Below are 21113 nucleotides of genomic sequence, written 5' to 3' on the forward strand. Positions count from 1 at the left end.
TGCCCAAGAGCAGCCGGGCACCTCTCCTCAGCTCTAGAGCTGTGCTCTGCTCCCAGCTCTGCTCACAAGCTCCAGATGGCATCGCTGACAGCGAGAGGGCTGGAGTGGGACTTAGCTGCCAGGCCCCTCTTCCCCAGAGCCCTTGAGCACCAGCCTCTTTGCACCCCTGCCTGGGGACATGAAGTGCCAGGGGAGATCACACTCCAGGGGTGGCTGCTTAGTGCTCTGGGCTGGGACAGTGCAAGCCACGGCATTGGGAGACCTCGCTCTGCCAGGCTCTTGGGGATAGCCTGGGATAGAGTAGGAGAAATCCTGTTTTAATACCTCTCTTGTGCAACACACCCCAGCTGGGACACACCACGCTTGCAGCTTTGGGAAAGGTAATCTACAATGTGTGTTTCTGAACTGCCACCAAATGATTCTGAAACTGATTGTAAAGCTTTGAAGGCAGCTAAATTGCACAATCCAGCCATTTCTATCCTTTATGTGCCTCTCGCTTTGTGAAAACATGAAAAAGGGAGGATGATTTGGACCATCAAGCCAGCTGAAATTGCAGACCGTAAAAGCTGATGCTCTTTAAAGATTTTTCTCCCCCTGCAGCTCAGGAGCCCTTTAAAGCAGTGTCACCCCTACAGGGCTGCAAAGCTGCTGCTGTCCCGGTTGGCTTATCTACACACAGCACTGCCGAGGGGGACTTGGCGAGCTCACTTGGGAAGGTGGCAGAGCCTGCTCTGGGCTCGGCATCTCACCATAAGGCCCTGCTGCCCACCCCAGGCTCCGCAGCTGGAGAGACAGTCCTGTGCCTGCGCTGAAGCCCCTGGGCAAGGGGACTTTCAAGCAAGGTCACCCATGGGTAACGCTGTGACACGATGTGACTGCCTGAAGCAGTGGCTGTCCCACAGCAGTGTGAACATTAGCAGTCAGCAATGCTGCAGGGACCCAAGAATGACATCAGATGACATCTGAAGGCTCTGGAGTGGAGGAAACTAAAACAGTGAATCACGTTGAAAGCTGGGAGCAGTGAGCAGTGACCAGGATCTTTCTTGGTCCCAAAAAGGTGTGCTCCTGAGTGAACTCTAGCCATCAGCAAAGAAAGAGGCATGAGGAAGAGCAGAGCAGGAAGGTGGCTGAAAAGTCATCCTGCCTTGGAAGATGCTGGAGAAGCCAACAAAAAAAACAGAGGAAATAATCTCCTGCAAGTCCTCATCCCAGCTCCCCACCAGGGCCCTCCTGTGAGTGGGTGCCCTGAGGCACCTACAGAGTCGAGCAAACACATCCAGGGAAGCCCCTGCTGTGCAGGGCTGGTTCCACTCAGGAGTGGCTGGGCTTCCCCACTACCTCCTCTGGCAACCTGCCTCTCCTGCAGTGCCTGAGAAAACTGCCCATTTCTCTCATTAGTGCTGGGGATGTGCCAAAAAGCCAGCAGGGCACAGGCAGGCAGTGTTGGGGAGCAAATGCTGGGGTCTGTGTCCAGTCGGGACAGCCTAGAGTCCTTGGGCAGCACGCCCGGTCAGACAGGCTGCCTGCAGCTTCTGCAAGGGCTCTGATCACCCCCTGCCCGTGACAGGGATTCACAGTGCTCATCCCGTCACCAAAAGCCTGGCCACACATGCTGTGTTTGGGACAGAAACCAAGGTAACTGCAGGATGACATGACAGAGAGTGTGCTGGGGGGAGATAACACATGGCTCAGCAGCACAGGCGTCTCAGGCAAAGACAAGCGCCTGTGGGGTCAAAAGGAAACCCGTTATCTTTGAGAAACACACACCTTGGAGTGCTTTCCCATAACTAAGCAGCCCAGAAGTTAAGTGAGTCAGGACTCCGGGCATGGATTTACTTGGCAACCTAAAAGGGCTTTTCCTCGTACTTCAAATACACGCTCCATCGCTGAAATGTGAAGGCACAAAAAAGTCCCCATGTAACCCCCAGCTGCAGAGAGCAGTTTTAGCAGCTTCTGATCTTGCTTAGCCCACATGCCAAGCCCTGAGCCACAGGACGGGTCAGGTTAATTTATGTCCCTGTTTGGACTGGGGTGGGTGACAGTGGCCATCGGACAGAGCAGGCAGGGCTGTGCAACGGGAAGCACAGTGCCAAGCTGGGGTTGGATCTCTAGAGGCAGCTCGTCTCCAAGGAACACTATTCTTCCCTGCAGGCTGTAGGGCATTTGTAGAGCCGGGGAAGCCCATGAACAAAGCCTATTTTTGTACATGCATGAAAAGCAGAGCTGTTTTGCCACGGTGATCGGTTGTTCCAGCTGCTTCCTCCCAGCCAGCGTGGGCTAGGACACCCCTGCGAGCATTTCAGTGCTAAAGCTTTGAAATGGAGGGAGAGCATGTGAGCAAAAGTTTTAACTAAACCCAAAGTTGGCAGTTTCTGCTTCTCAAGAACGAGCTTATTGGGCTAAAAATAACCAGTGCTTCACAGCTTGAGCGCACAGCCTCTTCTCCTGCCGTTGGCATGGCAACACTAAAATATTCTGCAAGTACAAATGCTCACCGCTAAAATTTTACTTTTAGGAACAAACTGAATCACAAGAGGCAGAAGCTGCCTCCTGCTTGGGCAGGCTTTGCCCGAAGGGTGCACCTGGCACAGGAGCACTTTGGTCACAGCTTATGAACTCCTGCTTCAGGGGCTGAGTAAGAACCTGTCACGAGACACCATAAGCATCATCTGCAGTGATGGCTCCTGCTCCTTCCTCTCCACCTTGTGCCTTCCCCACGGTTTGCAGTCAGCTTTGCATTTATTACATCAGAATATCTAATCTTGGCAGTATGAGCTGATCGTTTATACATGTTGTCATTGGACAAGGCACAAATTAGTCTTGTTATTGCAATGAGGCCCTGTCAGGCTGCAGGATGCTGCTGATACCACCTACCCATCGCAGCTTCTCAGCTTCTGGGACGCAGCCCCCAGGCTTTCAGCAACTGTCAACACTCCCCATCTCAGAGCTTGCCTTTCTCCCTTTGGTGTAAGTGATGTGGGCAGGGAAAGGATGCGTGTGCACGCAGGCAAGACATGGGTTAATGAGCAGCATAGTGACAGGAGGTTTTGCCACGCTTTTGCCCCACAGAGATGTACTTAGAAGGCACTTGTTGCTGGGGTCCCTGCAGCAGTGAGCCACACCACTGGAGCTCGCCTTTCCCTGGATGCCCTTATGCTGTAAAGTGTTCCCATCCCTGTCTCCCGCCCCGCCCCCCGCCCCAGCTCCAGAAAAGAGAGGAAGCACACACTGTACCCTGGACTTCTCCTCCAGCCTGGTCATCATGACTATAGTTGCTGTTCTCTGTTCCCACACCATCCTCCAGAAGTCGCTGAGGGTTTCTGGCAGAGGTCCCTGTGTGGCGATGTAGGCGTTCTGCTTCCGATACCCATCAATGTAATTAGCGTTGATGTAATCACTGCCTGGGACCCCTGCGGAGAAGGAGGGCAAAGTGTTAGCCAGGGGCAGCCCATGACCCTGTGCCTATTGCTCTGCTGGGCCCTGCAGGCAGGGGAAGAGCCTGGCATGTTCACAAGGCTCTTGACAAGTCTCCTCTACAGGGTGATGCCAGAATCTCTTCCAGGGATCCTGCAAAGGACAGGGACAGTGCCTGAATAAAGAAGAACCCTTTGTAACTCCCACATTAATGCAATAAGCAGGCAGCACCAAAGCAGAGAGACAGCTGCCACCCACACACGAAGAGAAATTCACAGGCAGGAATATTAAGGAGCTCGTTTGGCCCCAAGCAACTGATTGAAATAATTGTCTTAAATTCACCAGCAATTCTTTATGGTCCTACAGCACCTTTTAAAAATGAGGCTGCTTCATTAGCTTGTCTCTGTTAGCCGGGGATGTCAAGCAGGGATGTCCTCCCATCCTTCCTGCAGGGACAAGTATCCCAGAGGAGCCAAAGACCTTCCTCTCCCACCACCACTGAAACCCTCCTCAGTGTGAGACCCCCTCTGCTGCCTGCTGGCAGAGGCTGCTCCAGCTCCCCACTCTCCCCACCACTTTAAGGAAAAGACTTTCTTGTAAAGGCCTTTAAAATGCAAACACACAGTTACTAAAACAAATGCAGCAAAGCAGAGGCCTGGGGTTGTGTTTCCAAACCGTGTTCAGCATGGGCTGCCCGTGCTGCCTGGGAGGGAAAACAGCAGGAATCTCCTTATCTCCTGAGGAGAGCGCATCTGCATTTCATTAGAGGAGGGGAATGAAGCTGGGGGATTCCCCCTCACCCTTTTGTCCTGGGGAATTTTCTACAGGTCCCAGCAGCCTCCAGCAGAAACAAAGCGCTGGCGGCTCTGGGGGAGCAGCAGCAGCTGGAGTGCAGCGCCCGGCTCCCTTGGCATGGGCGCAGGGACCTGGCAGGGCGCTACGGGAATGGTTCCCAGGAAGACAGACACTACTTACAGCAACTGACTCAGGCTGGAAAACAGGGATTCCCCCGTGTGCTCAACCCACAGCTGTCTCACAGGGTTTGCCCATGATCAGGCATACCAGGCCTTTACATAGCTGCTGCTGCTGAACAGGCCTTGCTGTGTGAGACTGTTTTGGACCCCCTCCTCCTCCCTCAGAAGAGGATGAGTGGTGCATTAACATTAGAAAAGACTCTTCCATCCCAACAAAAAGGCAGCTAGTGGCTGCAGGGCCACATGTACACAAAGCCAGGCCCCAGACTCTTCCCCCAGGCAGGGGTACATTGTATTAGCTGTCTCTTCCTCATCCCCTATGACTGGGCTCAGTTCTGGTGTGCACAGCTGGGTGCTGATTTTTAAAAAATGGGAAGGGGTGAGCCTGGGCATCTGTACCTGGGCTCCAGATCCTCTGTGTGCAAGGGGACCACAAAGCAGGTACTAAAAGCATGTATTAGCCCAGACTCCAGAGATACGGGGCTGGTTCTAGGAGCCATGGGATGGCAGGGTTACTAACACTAGGGCTGATGCATCTCCCATGGAGCACAGGGATGGGACGTTTGGAGCTTGATGTCCCAGGGGAAGGGGCACCCCCAGCCTGTGCAGCTCTGGGCACTTGTGAGCAAACATCGACAAGTCCCAGAGGAAGATACTGGCCCTGCAGTCATGCTGAGACAGAGGGTGGTAGGGCTAACAGTGCCATGTCCCACCATGTGTTGAGGAAGGCAGCTGAAGTCACACAGCAGGGCCAGCAGCGAGAAGGGAGGCTGCTGGGACAGATATCTCTGCTGGCACCAGCAGTAGCAAGAAGCAATCACACAGGGTACACTGCTCTGAGGACATTGGGAAAGCAGAGGCAGCTCTGCAGAGCCCTTCCTCTCTTCTTGCCAGCCAGAACACACATTTGCTCACACTTATGCTGGATATGCTTCTTGGCGTGTGTCCCTGCTCGACTGAGAACAGGGAAAAAGATGGTCCCCTGCTACAGCCACGTTCAGTCATTTGCTGGGGTGCCCACTCCAGAGTTACTCTTACCATCAATGGAGGTCAGGATGACACGTGAGTGGTCATAGGCGATCACATTTGCATAGCGGTTTTTCGGTTTATTCACTTCCAGGTTGGAGTTCTCCCAGGTGAACTGCTGCCCTGGGTCAATGGACTGTAGAGAGAAAGAGAGGGAGGGAGTCAGGAGCAGTTACTGCACAGCGGGATGCTGCAGCACACGTGTGTTTCAGTAAGGAAATCTGCATCTCCCCACACACCTCTCCCTAGGCCAGATGCAGCTTCTGTGGGAGTCTCCAGCAGCAGTGCCAAGCCAGACCACACCGAAACCCAGTCCCCAGTGGGACCTGCCTCCTGTGACCTGCAGGCAAAGCAGTCCCTTGCTAGGGCAACCTGCTGCAGATGAGCCTTCACCTGCACTCTCGCTGCGTGCTCATCCTTTTCTCTGAAGCTACCCATCAGCAGAAATTTGGTCTTATGCCAGCACTCCACAGAGACCTGACTGCGCAGTTCTTGACCTAGCAGTTTTATTAGCTGTTGAATTGCATTCTCCTGAAATATAGCAAGCCCTGGGTGTCTTGTGCCCCAGGAGCTTTGGGTATCAGTGTCCTGCAAGACAGCCTAAGAGCTTTTGCCAGGGAGCAGTCATGAAAATTGATAGGTTACTATCCACTGCTCCAGCTACTTATGCAATGTAAACATCTCTCGTTTGAGTTAATAGAGTGACAAGGAACTATAAACCTGGAGAAAGAGACATGGTTATAAATCTTGGCCAAAGGCCCACACGCTATGCAACTGCCTGAAAAGCACACATCCTAATCCTGCCTGTGCCCTGGCCTCGCACACCCAATGCTGCTCCCATGAGCCATGTGCTGGTGCACAGCTCCTCCATGGCCAGGCAGCTCCTTCCCAAAGCCTTTCCGCTCATCTTTGTTCACGCACAAAGCAAGGTGAAAATGGACCATCCCCAAAGCACCCCTCTTTGTCTGAGAGATACATGATGCACCCAGATACGACAGCTGCCTCATGCAGGGACTTGCTCTGCACATGCAGCCCTGGGCAAGCCCAGGGCAGGCAGCTACAGCAGAAATCAGTCATCCCATGAACCCCCTCCCCCTGAAATTACCAACAGTCAAAGCCTTCTTAAAATCATGCTCCAGCTCAGGGTCCTGGAAGCTTTGCTGGCCCACAGGCAAAAATAATGAGCAAACAGGCCAGGGGAAGCACTGCACGGTTATTCTCTCTGCAGGCATCCACGTTCATCGCTTGGCAGAGAGCCATGTCAGAAGGTTTCTCAGGCAGTAAAACGCCCACGAGTCTGTCGGCTCTGCATCAGCTGTGAGCAAAAGGCTGAGCACAGCTCCCTGACTGGGCTGACCTGGACAGCCCTCACGGTTCCTCTGTGTGCAACGTGACACCCATCGCTGTCCCCTACTCTCCTGTGCTGTTGAGCAGGCACTTCCGAAGCAGCTGGTAGTGGGTGCAGGTACCCAGCTTGGGTTTGGAGCACAGGCACTGCCTGTATCGCTGCACCAGCCCTGAGGGCTCCGTGGCAGGTGCAGGGCACAGGCCAGCGCAGTCGCCCGTCCCCACGTGTGGCCCACGCCGCAGCAGCAGACTGCCTGCAGACAGAGGGGCCAGTGCTGACGAAAGCGCGCAGGAGGATGTGACATCACAGCGATGCTAATAGGTAGTTTGGGAAATGTACGATGTAAACAGACATTTCCTACAGAAAACCTGTAATTTTCTATTATCAGCATAATAAGCAGGCAGCAGCAGCGCTCAGAGGCACTGCAGCAGCCATGGTGGGAGTGGAGGCCACAAACACTGCTTCTGGCTGGAAACCCACTGCCCTGGCCACCATGGCTGTGCATACTCTGCCCAGGCACAGAGACGTCCCAGCGCAGCTCATGGCTCTCTGGGGCACTTTGCATTTTGTTCAGGCAGCTATATTTTGTTCGCAGGACAGGCTGCTCACTGCATCAGCTCTTTGGATACTCTCCTCCCTCAGCTGTGTGGCAGGGATGACTGCTGCCCACCTAATGGTGGGGCTGAACTGGAGAAGGGCAGTAGAAATGATCAAAAGCATGAAAAACTAATAGGAACAAAATGTGTAAGGACTTTTCTGTTTGGAGTAGAGATGAGTGAGAAGTGTTTTGATAGCAGTCTAGCCAATCCCGAGCACAATGAAGCAGAAGCACAACAGACAAACTAAGGAGGAAAATCCACCAATGACTATTAAAGACATGAATAACACTTCTTTATCAAAAAGGTGGCCTTAGTCTGCATGGACAGCCCATGCAGAGAGCTGGCTAGCTGGTGGTGGAGCCGAGACCAGCCCTGAGGGTTTGAGTGAGCATTTTCTTGCTGCTGAGGAGCAACACAAGCAAGCCACCAGCCCTGCTTGCACCCTGTGAACACTTGCTCAGTGCCAGGCACAGGTGGGTGCTGGAGCGAGTCCTCCCTTCGCAGCAGAGGCAGGGAGAGTTCAGTGCAGTTTCCACTCTGAATCTATGCTGCAAATCACTGCCAAAAGGCTGCAGGGCTGCCCAAACTGTGGGGTGCAGTGTGCTTTGCACAGCAAGTCTGTGTCCTGCCACAGCAGTGGAAAGGGTTATTTCCTGGGGGAGACAAGGCTGCCAAGAGCCCCCAGAACCAAGGAGGAGCATCAAGGTGTTTCCATTAGGGTTAATTGCTTTGATGTGCAATGAGGATGTGCAGAAATGGTCTAATCATCATCAGCCTCTTCAGAGGGCAAACAGGTGAGAAAGTCAGAAGTAATACAGCACCTGAGTGCAAAGAGGCTCTAATTAAATACTCCTGCAAATTAGTGACTCATTTAGAAGTAAAATGATTTAATTTAAACTCTGGTGATGAATTAATGTACACCTGTTCCCCCCTTTAAGGCAAACAAATGAGTAAATAAACGGGAGGATGATGGGCTGCTTGGAGAGCAGTTGAAGCCCTTACATAGAGTGGTGGTTGGCAAGTCTTGTCCCATCTCTGTACAATGCTCTGCAGCCCCTGACTATGGCAGCATTGCCTCATCTCCCTGCCTTACTCCAAAACCTAGGCACTGGGAGCCTGCTCTTCTTCCTTCTTCCTTTCTGGGGCTCACAGGAATCACTGCTTCATCCCAAAACTTGATCAGAGTAACACTTTCAACTCATTCTTCCTAGAAAGCAGAAGGGCTGGAAAATTGAAAGGAAATGAGGCAGGAACAAACTTAAAAGCACCATGACTTTTAGTTTTGCTTTGCTTCAAAGTAACAGGGGAGATGTTATAAAACAGCAAGTGCAAATTAAGAAAAAGCCCAATTAGTAAAACTCCTCCTTCCCAGCGTGGAAGCTCAAGGAGCAATCTCTCCAAAGCAGCTCAGGGATCCCTGCTGCTACTGCCATCAACATAAAGACAGAGTCAGACCATTGAAATGGGATTGGAAAAGGCTCTTTCCTCGAAAGAGTCGAGAGCACTTTACAGATGCCTTGAAAACAGCCCTGGGTGCCAGTTTGTCTCCCAGATACGGTCCACCTTGGGTTTGCTGCTCCCCTTCCTCAGCCCAGCTTCAAAATCCCTCTGCATGCAGAGTCCCTTCAGCTGCCTCCACTGCTGGCAGGGATGGGCAGCCCAGGCAGGCAGACCTCTGGGGTGGCTCAGCTGGCTCTGGCTGCGGCAGACAAGGAGCTGGGCGGCTGCGGCCCCGTGCTGCTCAGCAGCTCAGGTGGCTGCACAAGGGCACAGGGAGGGGAAGGTGCTCAGGCTGCGAGTGCTTCCCTGCCTCCTGTGAAATCAACCACATTAGCGCAAGCATTGACCACTGTCAATCTGCGCTGCGTCTCAAATGAGGACATAATGCGCTCCTGAATCAATCGCTGGCAGCACTTCAGCCTTATTATTCTTATTACCGGAACGTGAGCGCTGCATGCCTGCCAGGCAGCTTCCCGATTAGCCCATTAAACCCGCAACATGCAGCTCCCCAGGTGCTATCTGGACCCCTGGTCCAGCACCTCCTGGGCTTACCAGCCCCAGGGACTCAAGCACCTCTCCTGCTGCCTAAGATGCCTTGCCAGGGCATAGGAGATGCAATGTCCTTGGCAGCTTTAAGGGAAATGCAAGTGAACATGGGGTTTGGGCAGGCCAGCAGTGTTTCTCTCCATACAAAACTGTGGCGAAGGGGCTGCAGCCTCCCCACCACACTGGGAAGCAGAAGCACAGTCAAATCTCATGTACAACCTAAAGATTAGCAAGGACTAACGTGCTGGGCAGCTGCATGCTGCCTAGCTCTCATCACCTCCAGCCTGCTCTGCTCCCTGGGGCTGTCCACTGGAGGGACATGCTGAAGGGACTGGGCACAAGGGGTGATGGCCACAAGGTGCCGTTTGGACATAAGGAAAAAATTTCTGCCTGGGAAGGTGGTGCAGGATCCAGCCCAGAAATGGCAGCAGCCACAAGGGAGAAGGAACCAGCCCTGGTTGGAGCCAGTCTGTTCTGTGTTTGCTAATAGCAAAGGGGTCAGCAGTGCTTGGCTTGCTGGGTCCCACAGTGAAAGTGCAAGATGCAGTGTGTGTGTGTGTCCACTTGTTTGTACCAGTGCAGGTACCCCCCATCCCAGGGCAGGATCCTGCCCCGCATCCACAGGCTGCAGCATGGGAAGGTGGCCCACAGGAGGAGCTCCAACACAGCTGCAGCGCCCGCCACAGCCTGCAGATAAATAATTAAGGGGCTCAGCCTCCCTTCTACTTATTTAATTCCATTAATCCCACACTGTAAATTCACTGTAGCTCTCACTGTACACTAAAAATGAAATACTCTCCTGGTGCAGCCGGGCCAGCAGCTGCTGCCAGACCCTTGCACTCTGCTCCCCCCAGCTCTGCCACACACCCAGGAGAGCATGGTGGGGCTGTGCTATCCCCCACGCCAGAGCAGCCGGCAGCAGAGTGAACTGTGCCTGCAGCCAGCTCATCTCCCAGCACCTGCAGGTCAACCTCTCCTGCTGCACCAGGGGGACTAGCAGGTCCTCTTGCTGCGGCCAGCGCACAGCTCACTCTGTCCTGGCTCTGTTGCACAGGCTACTTGGCCATGCGGGCTGGCAAGCTGGTGTGAGCAATATTATTTGTTCTCTGACCAGTGGGAATGGAGGCCAGACAGCTCCAAGAAATCTCTGCCACCCTCCCTCCTCCCTTCCCAGGCATGCAGGGAGGTGCTGACAGGTCTTGCTTTGTGTCACCTGTGTCTAGGTTACCCTGCCATCCCTTGCACAACCAAGGCAAGCGTCAGACTGATAGCTCTGGGCATCTGGCCTCAGTGGTTAGAAGTGCTGTTAATATTTGCTCTCTGCCTGGGGTGCCACCACTCCTGGAAAGCGAGCCATCTATAAACAGCCCTGCACCCCATGGAGATGTCAGACTGCTAGGCTGCTCTGCAAAAACACTTAAAATGCAACAATTCCAAAGCACAACCAAATACCAAATAAGCCTTGGAGGTTCATCTGTGATGCCTTCATCCCTGGACTCTCCCTGCTCAGCTGTGCTATGCCCAGTCCAGCAGCACTATCATGCCATAGGGAAACAGGGTCAGGGCCTCCATCTTCTGAAGTGCTGGGTCACCACTCAGCTCTGTGCAGTTTTGGGGCTCACACAGTCCCAGGACGAGCACTGGGACTGTATCATCACTTAATGACTGCAATTGCATAGAATTTGGTGAGCTGTGGTTCCCTGCCTGTCCCCATACAGGGAGGCACAAGCTCCCGCAGGGGCTGCACAGCCTGTTCCCCCTCCCACCTCTGCTATTTTGCATCCACTCCACAGATTCCCTTACTCAGCAGTGCATGCAGTGCCTGTCCTGCCCTCCAGCACTCCCACCACAGACCCCAAAGAGACCTGCTGCCATGCCAAACCTGCATGCGTAGGGACCAGGATGAGAGCAGACCTGCTGCCGCTACAACCCTACACAGGTAGCTGCCGTCCTCTGCAAACTCAGTCCAAGATTTTTCTCACTGGCATTTCAAATGGGAAATGACTGTACTGATCCCCACATGCCAACAAGGGGCAACCCCTTCTGCTTTGGGGTCCATCCTAGTGTCAAACACCATATGAGCCTGTCATGTTCAGTAATTTCTAGCTGATGAGGTGTCAAATGCAGCAGAATCCAGGCAAAAAAAATTACATGCAACAATCAGCTACTTAATAGCTGCTTCAACATGAAAAGTACAACTGATTGGTGCTCTCAACCAGCCATGATATTCTGAAGAAAGAGAAATGAGAAGAGAGAGGCTCATGAAAACAGCTAAGAGAATTTACTTAATGCTCATTTTTTCCAAAACAGTTCCCACAGCTCAGTATTATGTTGCAGGCTCCAACCAGCGCAGGCCTAGTGTGAGGATGGGAGTGCACAGACACCGTATCCTGCTGAATCCCCACTGCACAGCAGAGGCACAGTCTCTCTGTAGCGCAGTGGATGGCCCTGCTCAACATTTCAGCTGGCCTTATAACAGAAAGCCCAAGGCAGACAGATATGCCTGCATACCTTGGCACCACTGGCAGGACATACATGAACACACAGGTAACTGCAAGGGAAGCACATTATTCCTCTAAACACTTCCCAAGTTGCAATGTAATGCTGTAGCTGGTGAAATCTCAGCTCCTCTCTGGTCTAGTCAGTGGTATGCAGAGGGACAGCAAAGCCCTCCACTTGGCATCCTGAAGCAAAAAGGAGCTCTGCGCCTTCCTCAGACACACGCAGCACACCCTTTGAACTAGCTGGAATTCGTCCCTTACCTTCTCAACACAGAAATCTGCTTTCCCTTTCCTGGCATATATAATCCTACCTTGTGGGCAAATGTTCTGATCTCATCTCATAAATCAGTTTAGGTATGCTGCAGGAAGGGGAGGCCACAGGCACAAGCAGATAACAATTCAAACAGAAGCGATAACACATGCAAAGGACACTTCCCAAATTTATTCCCTCTTTAATACTAGTGGGGAGTTTATTTACAAGTCCCCTGCAGCTCAAGAGGGTCCTGCATGTAAGCACAGGAAAATATAATCCTGCCATTGCTCTCATGGCTGCAGAGGAACTTTCCCTGATTTTACACATTTTCAACCTAATCATCCAGCCTGGAGAGTGGTGAGAAAGGCAAGACAGCCCTTGTGCAGGTCAGCCCCTTCCCCTCCACGTGTGCACCCCTTGGCAAGCAGTCCTCGGGAGGACAGGAGGGGAGGGGATTGGGCTGGGAGAGGTGCAGTGCAGGATGGGGGGGTTCACCGAATGCCCAGCGTGTGTCTGTATGTGAGCAAAGGCAGCATCGGTGGCGGGTGCAGACAGCACCTGTCGGGGGGCTCCACCAAAGATACAGAGAAGGGCAGGAGCGTGATTCAGCAGCCCAGGGGAGTTTGCAGCTCAGGACTGCAGAGCATGGGCAGAGCGAGCTCCATGCAGGGAGGGGAGCTGGGATTGCTCCAGGGCAGTGGGTCATCAGCAGAGTTTCTGGTGGCAGGGATGCTGAATGGCACAGGCTAATGCCAGCACAGTCTAGCAGTATGCAGAAAGAGATTAGACAGGGAAAGCAGGAATGAAAACCCAGATGCATGTTTGTCAGCAGCAGAGGATGGCACAGAAAGCAAAGTTTTGAATGCAGATGGAAATGAAGGGGCACAGGATGCTGTGGACTGAAATACCTCAGCCAACCTGCATGGAGGGCAGCCCTCGCGGAGCAGAAAAACAAAGCAAACAGCGACAGCCCAGACGGGTAGACACGAGCTCCCTCACTCCTAAGACTGTAACCATGGGGGGAGCATGGCGGGCTGCTGCGTGTTCAGCTGCAAGGCCTTTTCCCCAGTACAAGCCATGCTTCAACTGCTCAAGGCGAGTTCCCACCGCTCTGGGGCTGGCAGGGAGAGCTGGCAGGTTCCCAGGCCTGGCGCGGGGCCCGCGTAGGCGATGCCGGTGCGGGGGAGGCACGGCTCAGCTTTCAAGCCCTCTCCGCTGGGGGTCCTGGCCAGCATCGCTCTGCCCCCACCGCCCCGCATGCTCTCACGCTCACCTCATACTCCTGGGAGAACTTCAGCCCGTCGTTGGCCTTCAGCCTGTCAATGTTGTCGGCGAGGTCAGTCACAGGGATGGGGGGGTGGTCACGCATGCCTGCAAGCGAGACAAGGAGGGAGGAGGGAGAGGAAAAGGGTTATGGCTCTGCACGGCTGAGGAAGGCTCGACAACAGCATGTGCACAGCAAACCCAAAAGGTGGGTGCAAGGCAGACACGTGTGACTATGTGAAGCGCTGGGCAGGATGGATGGGAAGTCGGCGAGATCACACGGCATGCTGCACGCACTCTCAGAGCACACAGTTTGGTGAAACAAAACAGAAAGATGATGTGCAGAATGTGCATGACCGGGTGAGCATGCTCAGGCAGTACAGCCACCGGGCACACAGAGCAGGCCACGCAGCAGGCAGGGGCTCGGGCAAGCCCCCGGCAGGAACGGGCCGAGGATACGCTGTCAATGTGCTTCCCGGGCTCCGGCGTGGGCTGAAGTTGAACGCGCTGATTCTCTGGTGCTCTGACTGCCAAGGGCTGAGGCTGATCCTCTTCCTTACCCCTAACAATGGCATTAGCCATAAAGAAACTCTCCCAGACCTGCAGCAGGGGAAACCTCTGCGGTGTATGTGCACAGCTCTTTGGTTAGGCAGATGCTGCCCCAACCCCTGGGGAGCTAGAGAAAGATGGGAAGAGCCCCACAGAAGAACAGCTGCTTCCCTGGTCAGAGACTGCACAACTTTCCAAGAGCTGAGGAGCAGCTCTGCCTGCAGCTGAGTAACTCAGTGCTTTTCAGTGGTGCTCCAGAGGCAGAGCCACCTCCAGGGCCCAAAATCCAGCTCCACTGGGCTGGCTCGTGCAAGGAACCACGTGCAGTGACGTGCCCTGCAGCAGCTTCTGGGAGGCTGCTGCGAGCCGGGATGCAGCTCAAGCCGTGGCAGAAGTCTTGCTCTGTCTAAAGCAGGGATGTGGAGTATGGCTCATCCTGGGCATAGCCCAAGCCCTGGTCAGGGAAGAGGACCAGAGGACAGGATCCCACAGGTCCACACAGGGGACAGGTCTTGTGGGGGTGCACATATGGGATTGGGAGAAGCCCTACTGGGGCCCTGGGATTCAGGGCTCAACCATCGCAACCTCTTTCTCTGAAGTTGAGATGGTGAATTGGCAGGAATGTAGCTGTGAAACAACTCATCCAAAGCCTGGCTCATCCAAATCCCAAGGCTCGTGACTCCATCGGCTGCTCTGTGGGTTTCCCAGAAACCCCATGTGGGTAATAATGGTTATTAATAGGCTGGTGCTGTTGATTCACACCCAGGGAGACAGGCTGGAGCATGGCCAGGAGCCTCTCAACCGTTCAGGAGCCTGAATGCTGCTGCAGATAGCAGTGATGGGCTGCTGAGGTGATGGAGCAGTCCCCAGGCTGGGTACGTGCATTTTACACAGTGGCGACGAGTCACTAGGTGATAACACGGAAGTGTTACACTGCAGCTGCTGCACAGCAGGGCTCCTCACACCTCTGCCAAAAGTATCTGACATCGCTGCATATAGGCAAGACCTGATCCAACACACACTCTTCCTTCTATCACTTGACAGTGCAGACCTATCCATGGATGGCCTGAGAACACAGGGACAGAGAAGGGAAGATCCCTCCTTCTGCCTTGTGCTGAGGTCCTCCTGCAAATGTCAAGGTCCTCCTGTTTGCCACTTCACCCATCAGGATCCCCAAGGTGGTTGAGCAGGACCACAAAGACAATGCTCTGATTTCTGCACAGTTTCCTCGTTGGTGCCAGAGCTCCAGAAGCTGTAGCTCAGGAGCAGACTTTGCAGTGCAGAGCTGTTACTGATGAGCAACTGAATGAGAACAGTGTAGAACCAAGGCGGAAGTGTAGGGCTAGAAGAAGAGAGAAGCTGAAACATAGCCACAGTATGTGCTTATCTCAGCATGGTTATGTATGAAGTATGGCAGAGCCATGGACCACAGCAGAGCTGCTGAGAAATACAAGGGGGTCTCTCCAAACTTCAGTTTTGCTGGCCAAAGGAGTGCTGCAGCAGCAAAGGTGCTGCAAGAGCAGATAGGGAGAAAGAGGTGGTTGGTAGCCCATTATGGTGAACCTAAAACAAGTGCCACTGAGCACAGGGCAAGACTACCAGGACTTCTACATGCTCTTCCAATGACTGGCAAGAGGACAGCTCTTCACCAGGCTAGAAAGGCTCAGAGGTCTCACAATGCCTTTGGGGCTGCAGACTCCAAAGCCCTTGGCTCTGCTCCTGGGAGAAGCATCTATGTCACATACTTCTCCCATTCCTGCGTGTGTACACAGCTGCCTTGTACATCAAGCAGCAGGGAGGGCACACCTTTGTGGTTGTTTGAGAGTGAACTTGAAGCTCACAAGACAAGAGATGAAGGGGCAGTTACACCCACAGTCCTGGTACTACTCCATCCAACAGCAGTAGGCTCCTTTGCTCTGTGCCTGGGCCTTGGGTGCCAACACTGCCAAGGAGACCAACTGCACAGCAGGTCAGAGATCAGTATCCTTGGCATCCATTCTGCCTAACTCTACGGCACAGGCAACCCAGCCTAGGGAAGCCAGTTTGCCTTGAGGTAGGAGGAGAGTGTGTTCAACCACGGGGCTGCAGAGCACCCTTGTTTGTTCATTAGGGGTTTTTAGCTGACCATCCCTGCCAGAATGGCCAAGGTTATCTGCCCCCATGCAGGCCCAGCTGCAGGCCTGGTGCTACAGCAGAGCCTGGCATGCCACTGCCAGTGGGCAGGAGGCCTGGGAGCAGACCAAGACCTGGGGCCTTCCCTTCTGCACTGTGCTGTGGTGAGCTGCTGTAGTGCCGTGCAAACAGTACCCGAGCTTGGCCCCACACACCATGTCAGAAAGTGAAATCACTGCCCTTCTACAGTCTGCTGTGAGTGAGGGTGACCTTCATGACATTGAAACAAAAATTACAGAGACGAGAGAGAAAGGGAAAGAAAAAGCAAAAGGTGTCAAAAGATAAAATACAGGAGTTAAAACTAACTTGAGATATTCGGGCAACTGGGGACACTGGCACCTGCAAAGAAAAGAAATGGGGCAAGAACAGAAATCCCATTAGCCTTTAGTCATCATCGCAGAGGTTCAGAAATGGAGAGACAAAGAGATGAGGATGCAAAGGAAGGCACCATCTGCCACAGCACCAGGAGCCTCCCTCCTGCACAGGACCAGCTGCCTGGCCCCGGGGGTTGCTCTCCAGCTGGCCATTACACACCAGCCTTTTGTCTCCGGCCAGCGTCATCCCCTGACGCTGGCAAATGTGTGGAGCTGGAGGTACTCGCAGGGGAGTGAGCACGCAGACCTGTGTCTGATGCCGAGAGCCACACTGCTCACTGCACACCACTGTCCACGGCCCTGTGCCCAAGGGGAGCCAGCAAGGGCAGGTGGATGGCAGGTACAGGGGACATCTGTGCTGCTCGGTGGCCAGGACTGCACTCAGCCCCAGCAACCCCTACTCAGTGCCCCTGAGCCTCCAGCTCGCTTGCAGCTCATCAGCAGCACAACTCAGCCTCGTTTCATGGCGTACTGGGACACTGTCTGGTCCTGTATCCTCTCAGTGACTTGGCACAGTGCTACGTTAGAACAGGGAGGCTGACAGTGGGGGAAATAACCCTCGTCTGAAGTAAAAACCACAAAAATGAGAAAGCTTAATATTTAATAACAGTAGCCAATTAATTATGCATTAAACAAGTTTTCCCTGCTCAGCACACTCCAGCAGGGAGACCAGCTACCGAAGTGTGCAGGGCCGGTGGCCAGCACCTCTTGTCAACGCATCCACGCAGCACTGCCTTGACCTCGGGTGGGTGACGGGGGCAACAGCATGGGCCCACCAGGCTTGGTGGTTTTCACGCCTCCTCATTAATGAGAACAAGCTCATCAGGAGCTGGAACAGTCAATTCTAGCTGCACGACCCTGCTTCCGCCCCGAAGAGCCTCACAAGTGATGCAGGGGGGAGGAGGGGAGGAAGGACTCCATGCTGTCACTTGGTGGGGGAGCGATGGCTAGCAGCATCCCAGGGCACTGCTGCTGCCTCGAGTGAACTGGGCACTTTGGGTTGTTTCTGTCTCTCCAGAAAGCTCTGCAAACCTACCGAATGAGCCAGTATCTTTGGCTATCCCTAGGCACAGGTGGGAAAAGAAAATTTTACGGATCCCTCTTCTCTCTGATGGCAGCTCTTGACCCTTCTTACAGCTCTAGCAAAGGATGCCCTTGTTGCAAACACCCTGATCTCACTGGAGATGGGAGCAGGCACAAGCCTGACCTGTCACACTCCTCTGTGCAGTGTAAACCACAAGCATACACCAAAGATGGCTCTTGTGTCCCTGGGCAGTGGAGACAAGTCACAGAGGCCCGTTGCCATGCACAGGTGTCCTGGAACAGCCCTGTTCAACACCTTGCTCCTCCTCAAAAAAGCTGCATGCTGCTGCTGACCGAGTGTGAGCCCCTCCCCTAGCGCTGCTCCCACTGACCTGCCTGTTGAGATGTTCTTCCTCTAGCGCAGGTGCCTCCCTTGCTCCCCACAGCATTTTCCTCCCAGGCTGCAATACCACGCTGGTCTGTGTTGTGGCCAATTAACATGCCAGGTCTGCTGGCAACTGCCAGGCTGTCGTTGCATCCTACCCATGAGAGCTGCCATTGGCCCTGCCTGGCAAATGCACTAACTACAGCTCTCTGACAGCTGCTCTGGCATGGAGGGAGATGTGCTGGTGAAGCCCACCCCAGGTGTGAGCCAGGCTGCTGTGAGCAGCGAGAGGGTCCTCTTACCCTCCCTCCCAGACACAGCAGGTTTACATCAGGAAATGGTCCCTTCAAAACTCTCCTGTTAGATGAAAGCTCTTAGATGAATGAGCAGCAGGAGGAAAAGTAGGTTACAGACCAGGAGGAGTTGCAAGTTAGAAGAGAGCTGTATGTGCCTCATTTATTGCTGAACTGCTCCCTCCATCACAAAAGCCCAAGCTCTCCCCTGCTTCATCTAGGACATGGACTCTCTGAAAGGCTCTGAACGAGTCAGGGCGAGCCTGTCTCTGATCGCTACAATGACAGGTACTGTGCCTTCAGTGCCATCAGAGACATACAGACACAAAGCAGCAGCACGAGACCTTTCTGCAGTGCGAAGTACAGTTGCCTCTGCGGGCTGGCAAACTAGTTACACCCTGAGGCACCACAGGCCAGTGCAGGCATGATGAGATGCTCTGCAGTGAACAGTTGCATGCAAAAAGCAACGGCTTTTACTGAACTATCGTCCTCTGCACTAAGACCACCGTGACCAGCAGCGCCCTTCACTGGGCCACAGCACTGGCTGGGAAGCAACGTAGGCTGTAAGTAGCTCTTCTCTTTACCCTTAGCTGAGCAGAGCAGAAGAGTCAGCACACCAAAGGTCCCAGGATGAAGCTGCTGGGATGCCCTCAGCAGTACAAAGGCTCTCTGTACCTCTTGCTCCCCCCAGATGCAGCTCCTGTGGCCAGCACTGCACCAGTGGTGCTCAGTGCTGAATCCCAACCTGGGCCAAGCCAGCACAGCATGCTGCACCTGTGGGAGCAATGCAGGTACAGGCACTGGTGAGCTCTCCCAGCGCTGCGTGGAGGCTCCTTGTGGCTCAGGACAACTGCAGTGAGCTTCATATAAGGTCTGACACACACCACACAGTAGGCTGTCCCTGTCCAGGTTCCCAAGTCTTGCGTGCCTGCAGTGACAGGGTCGTCGAGAAGGATTTGCAGACCAGAAAACGGACACCTGGATATCCTCAGTCTAAGCCCACTCTGTGCCACTGTGACTGAGAAGGTGCAGAGCTGCTGGGGCAGAGGACTGCAACTCCTCCAGCATGGGGACCTGGTGAAGGGGAACCGCAGGAGGTGGGACGCAAGGGGGTTAGCTGCTCCCTACCTGGAGTCTGGTAGTTAAGCCGCCTCATCTCGACTGGGTCAGAGGAGTGGGCCAAGAGTGAGTCCTTCAGGCCGATGGAGTGCTCATCCTTGGAAGAGGGGGAGTGTGCCCTTTTCCTATGGACAGAGAGGACAGAGACAAGCAGGTGAGCTCTGGCAGAGACCGGCATGAACCACCCTGGGAAGGAGTCTGGGTCCCCGTGTCCCATATACCCAGCTCCATCCCAGGCTCCCTGGGGCTCTGGGCAAGTCGCATCCTCTTCCATGCTTCCAATTTCCCATCTATGAAACAGGAAGGATCATGTGTAAACAATGGCAGAGGTTTGATTAGTGAGGCACTCTGAAATGTGATATTCTGTGTAATATTTATTAGAGAAAAAGCAGATAGATGCAAGATGTTATTTCCTCTTACTCTCTCTAGGAACTATTTCCTGTAGTGGAAGGATATAATAAAATTTTTTTTTTCAAGTATTAGAAATATTTAAATATAGAATGCTGTAATATAATAGTGTAAAGGCTCTTCAGGGTGTGTTTTATTGGGCCATTAATACATGTCTTGAATGGTTGAAGGCACCCAAGGCGTGTATTAATGGAACAATAAAATACACTGTTGTCTCTTCATGCTATATTTATGCCTAGAGCAATGCCACCACCTCAGGCTCTTGCTGGAATTCACAGGCAAAGCAGGGACAGATCCAATCAAAAAGTGGACAAGTGAATATTAAGGAAAATCTAATACTGCAAGAAGGGTTTCTAGAGATGGTTTAAGTCCCAATTCTTGCTCTATATTTGGAATGCAGTGGATATACCCATGAGGGGTGTTGGGCAGGAGCCGGACAGCAGTACTCTCTTCCATGTCTGTGCTGACCCTGACACTTCGCCAACATGCTGAGCACGCAGCAATACGCAGAGACTGTCTTTTGGCTACAGCCCCCAAATGGATTTTGCCTGATGGTGAACCCCTCTGCTGACCTGATGTTTTCTGGAAGAGAGGGAGCTGCATCACTGCTAGTCTGCATGAACGCTAGCACATTTACCATCCTGCAAGTTGCAACAGTCAGCCTCTGCTTTCTATCCCCTTGTGAAGCATTTTGAAGCACCCTGAAGGGCTGCCAGGTTCTGTGCAGAGGCAGCTGCATCCTGCATGGCGGTGACCCCGAGGCACGCGTGATCAGAAACGCTCTGCACAGACGCAGGGCGCTATGACTTCCATGGGGAGCTGTGCATGCTGGGCTGGCACTAGTGAGAAGCAATTAGGGAAAATTTAGCGTATAAATCACGAGTGAAACCTGCGTTCCTGCTGTGGCCCAGACTGTGAGCAAGCTCCATCTGCAGCCCGTGGCTGAATCAAACACTGGAGTTGTTCAATGTGGAGGACCAGCTTGTGAGTCTTACACCACTCTGAGTCATCTGAACATCTCAGAAGCCTTCTAGCTGTCTGGACCAAGACAAAAGAGCTGAAGGACTGAGAGCATTGATAGAAAGAAAGAAAAATACATGGCAAACAAATAAAGCAGTGTTCCTCCTATCAGGAACACAGCAGGACGTGCCATGTGCTACTGTGTACCAGTCCCTGAGCCCTTGAACAAAGTGGCCCAGCTTTTCTGGGAATGGGCACAGCACATAATTAATGTTTGTCTCTCTCATTAGCCTAGTCAGGGCAACTGCTAAACAAACCTCCAGATCCCAAGGTATCCACTGCTACTCAGCTTCAATTCATTCCCATTGTAGATTTGACACTGTGAATATGCTGCACAGATACCTTT

General features: G+C 53.3%; 1 protein-coding gene across 14 annotated transcripts in view; it reads right to left on the reverse strand.

The window, feature by feature from the left end:
• PTPRF (protein tyrosine phosphatase receptor type F) overlaps positions 1-21113 on the reverse strand; it is a 391114-nt gene that overhangs the window by 13773 nt on the left and 356228 nt on the right. For 9 of the 14 annotated variants that reach the window (XM_074876247.1, XM_074876259.1, XM_074876251.1 and 6 more), the window contains 5 exons: positions 19349-19464; positions 16452-16484; positions 13435-13532; positions 5427-5550; positions 3235-3410 (listed from right to left, as the gene is read on the reverse strand). In XM_074876247.1, the coding sequence (XP_074732348.1) occupies positions 3235-3410; positions 5427-5550; positions 13435-13532; positions 16452-16484; positions 19349-19464 (547 nt within the window). The remainder of the gene's footprint in view (positions 1-3234; positions 3411-5426; positions 5551-13434; positions 13533-16451; positions 16485-19348; positions 19465-21113) is intronic. The other 5 variants (XM_074876260.1, XM_074876256.1, XM_074876254.1 and 2 more) reach the window with 1 other exon arrangement.

The sequence above is a fragment of the Strix uralensis genome, chromosome 8 (assembly GCF_047716275.1).
Source record: "Strix uralensis isolate ZFMK-TIS-50842 chromosome 8, bStrUra1, whole genome shotgun sequence".
Classification (NCBI taxonomy): Eukaryota; Metazoa; Chordata; class Aves; order Strigiformes; family Strigidae; genus Strix; species Strix uralensis.